This window comes from Eurypyga helias, unplaced genomic scaffold (genome assembly GCF_000690775.1).
Source record: "Eurypyga helias isolate BGI_N326 unplaced genomic scaffold, ASM69077v1 scaffold16496, whole genome shotgun sequence".
Classification (NCBI taxonomy): Eukaryota; Metazoa; Chordata; class Aves; order Eurypygiformes; family Eurypygidae; genus Eurypyga; species Eurypyga helias.
The window spans coordinates 1-3,229 of NW_010256160.1; the positions used below are offsets into that span (position 1 = coordinate 1).

General features: G+C 50.8%; 1 protein-coding gene across 1 annotated transcript in view; it reads right to left on the reverse strand.

Annotated features, from left to right (window-relative positions):
• Positions 1-6: 6 nt before the first annotated feature.
• LOC104511106 (homeodomain-interacting protein kinase 2-like) overlaps positions 7-3,229 on the reverse strand; it is a gene marked incomplete at its 3' end in the record, with an annotated part of 84,892 nt that continues 81,669 nt past the window's right edge. The window contains 3 exon segments of the mRNA XM_010153577.1: positions 7-33; positions 1,775-1,935; positions 2,941-3,188. Coding sequence (XP_010151879.1) covers positions 7-33; positions 1,775-1,935; positions 2,941-3,188 — 436 coding nt within the window.

Consider the following 3,229-nt stretch of genomic DNA (forward strand, 5'->3'; position numbering starts at 1 on the left):
CCCTGTGCGATCGGTCGTGATGTGCTGCTGGGCCTGGATAAAGACAGCAACAGTGATAAGCGGTTAAAAGACAAGAGACGGCTCTTGGCCTCCTCAGCGGTGCCTGGGAGCCTCCCTACAACACCGGGACGGCCTCAGGAAAGTCCCCTGTGCTCCTCCTGACACCCTCAGCATCACCACAGGCTTCCCACGGAAACGGGTGACAGCAAAAGGGTCCCTCCCAAGCCCGGGAAGATCCTGTACTTTCACACATTCACCAAAATGGCCCCCAAAAGGACAACGGAGTCCCCCGCTTCGAGCCACGACCCGCTGGCACAGCTACCGTGAAGACCAGGCTTAGATGCCCGGCTTCTAAGAGCATCTCCCGCAAGCCCAGCCGCTCACACAACACACAGCTCTTGTTCGCGAACTCTCTGCTGCTGAAAAAATGAACCGTGCTGCGCTGATCGCCCAGGGGAGCGAGGCTGCCTAACCGTGCCTGGAACAGGCCATTCAGTTTTGCTCAGTTTGGGTCTTTACGGTTATCATCTTCTCAGTTAGTAAAACAACTATTTAAAGATAACAGCCTTGCCTCGACCAGATCCTGCAGGTGCCTGGTACCCCCATGGAATCAGCTGCGATTCCCTGAGCACAGGCAACTTCTTGCAGTGGGACAGGAGCAATATATTTTCATGTAACCCCTGTATATATTTCAGGGGTTTTCTAAGTGGGTTTTTTTCATTGCGCAGTAACGTCAAGGAGTTTTCCTGGTCGTTTGTAGTCAGCGTATTAAATAACCAATAAAGCAGGAATTAGAAGGCAAGAAAGGCAATGCTCCACGTTACTTCTTTCTATTCCAAGCCTTCTCATCCTCTCTGTAGCACTCCCTGCGCTATCGCTGTGGTCCAAAATGCAGCAGCCACATTCCTCCCCCACTCTTGGAAGCAGCATCTCACTCCCTCCCTCCGTTTTACACTCAGTTTTATTTCAAGTTTGTTTAAATTTTTAAATTTCAACTGCATTTTGAAGGGGAGGGGACAGTCTTCTCCCCCAATTTTTTTTTTTTTAAACAAGTTCTGCTTATATCCAGCTCTGGATGCAAACCAGCACTGTCCTCTGAGCTCTGCAGATTTTCTCCTCTTGAAACGCCGGTAACTGCTGTCACTTCCCTACTCTCATCACCTCACTGATGGGAAGAGAGAGACCCAGGTGCAGTATGTGAAAAGGGCATTATTTGCTGAATCTCCTGAGGAGCCTGTGTTCCGATCACAGGCTATGAAACACTGTGAGAACTGCATCCTGCCAAGCAACGAGGTTTGCCCAGATCTCAGCCCAGGTTTATCACGGGGTGGGTCAACCCCTTACATAAGGCCACGTATATGTGTAGAGGCTTTGCTTTGCCTTGTCACACCTGATCGGGACTTCTCTCCCAATCCCACAGCCGGCCTGATGCTCTCCCTTCCCCTGAAAGATACCCTCTACAGCTCCAGAGAATTCAATCCCTCTGACATGGTCCTGCTCCATTCCTTTTTGTGGGAGCCTCAGCACCTTCTCTCTCACTCTACTCCCACTCCCACCGTTAGATCAACTGGCTTCAAAACACGTGGTGAGAGAACCGCCAGCACTCTCAGGGGTGGGAGCTGCACTACAGCTGCTGCCTGAGCTGGAAGATCAAGGTCTGCAGTGAGGCTGAAACAAGTCGCTCACACCTGACATGAGGCTCCACCACCATGAGGCTGGAACAGGACAGCCCATGCTGGAAGAACACCACCAAAATCTGTCTCGGTTGACTTACCTGACTTAGATTAAGAGGCTGCTGCTGCTGGAAATGTGCTCCTGGTCGCTGCTGCCTATAGGCAACGGCTCCAGACGAGCTCCCTGAAGAGTGACCGCTGGTGGAGGTCACGGTGCTGGAGGACTTGGACTTGTAGGAGGATGAGTGGTGACTGGTGGTGACTGTGCCAGGAAAGGAAACACATTTGTAGCTTACATCACATTCTTTAATCGCTCACCCTACCTTCTCCTCACTGAGTCTCCTCCAGAGTGGCTTTTGGGAGGAGATATACAACAGAAGGAGGATAAGAAAATGATTTCTCTTAATTAACAGCATATCTCAGCAGTGCTTCAAATACACGGCCAGCCTGTTATCCTAGAGGCAGACAGGCAGACCTGATATCCGGACCCAAACTGGGCCTGGAGAAGGCTTTACAGATCCTTCAGAAGTGTGAGAAATGGTTCTGTCAGCAGAACTGTACGATGCAGGTACAAATCCCAAGGAGAGGAAGGAAAGTACAGTGTGCACAGCACAAAACCAGCCCTGGCTTGGCTGCCCTGACAGTGAGTAGGAAGGGAAGGAGAAGGAGCTAGTGGGGAGCTCACCATCTGAGCCTCTGTTCACCAGCAGTGCATCAAAAGGACTGCCAAGTAGCCCAAGGCCAACTGCTTTGGGCCAGACTTCCACCATAAACCCCTTTTCAACACATCGTACTACCTAGCATTGCGGAGGCTCTGGATGAGCAAACCTCAACAGTCCATAATGAAGATCCTGGGGAAACGTTCTTCCCAGAAACGTCAACAAGTTTGGATGAAAATGCACACGTGTTTTCAATCCCTTACCCGGTTTACAGTAAACCTAGGGAAAGGCAAGGCAGCAAAGGTTCACACTTGCATTTGGGAGCCTTTCACGTCAAAGGTTGAGCTAAAGGCTGCATTCTGTTCTTGGGTTTGGACAGAAGTAACTGGGGACGACACTGGCCCCCGTGACTCCTGAGTGTACCAGGGCACATAAATAATGCAATATGGCTCCCAAGAACAGATGTGTCACTTGAGAGAAGGGCAGGAGCACGGTTTCTTTGGAAAACAAAACAAACAAACAAACAAAATGAAACCGAACAATGAGATTCTTCCAAGATAAATCATTTATTTCTTACTAATCTTTTTGAGGGAAGAGGTGCAATTTACCTGGTGCCAGGCTATCGCACTCTACCAACACCTCACTGGCCTGGGTTTTCAGTGGTGGCACGATGATCGTTCGGGGGTTCCCACTGCAGTGAGTCTCTGGGACCCCTTTGGTGTCGTAGGCGTTCCCGTTATTCTGCCCTGCGCGATGCTGCATGGCGTAGGGGCTGTTGTTGCTGGAGGAGTCGGAGTAGGGGGAGTCATGCACGGTGACACAGCTGATGACGTTCTTCCTTTGCTTGGACAAAGTGCTGAAATGCAAGCACACGAGGGGAAAGAGCGAATGGGGAGG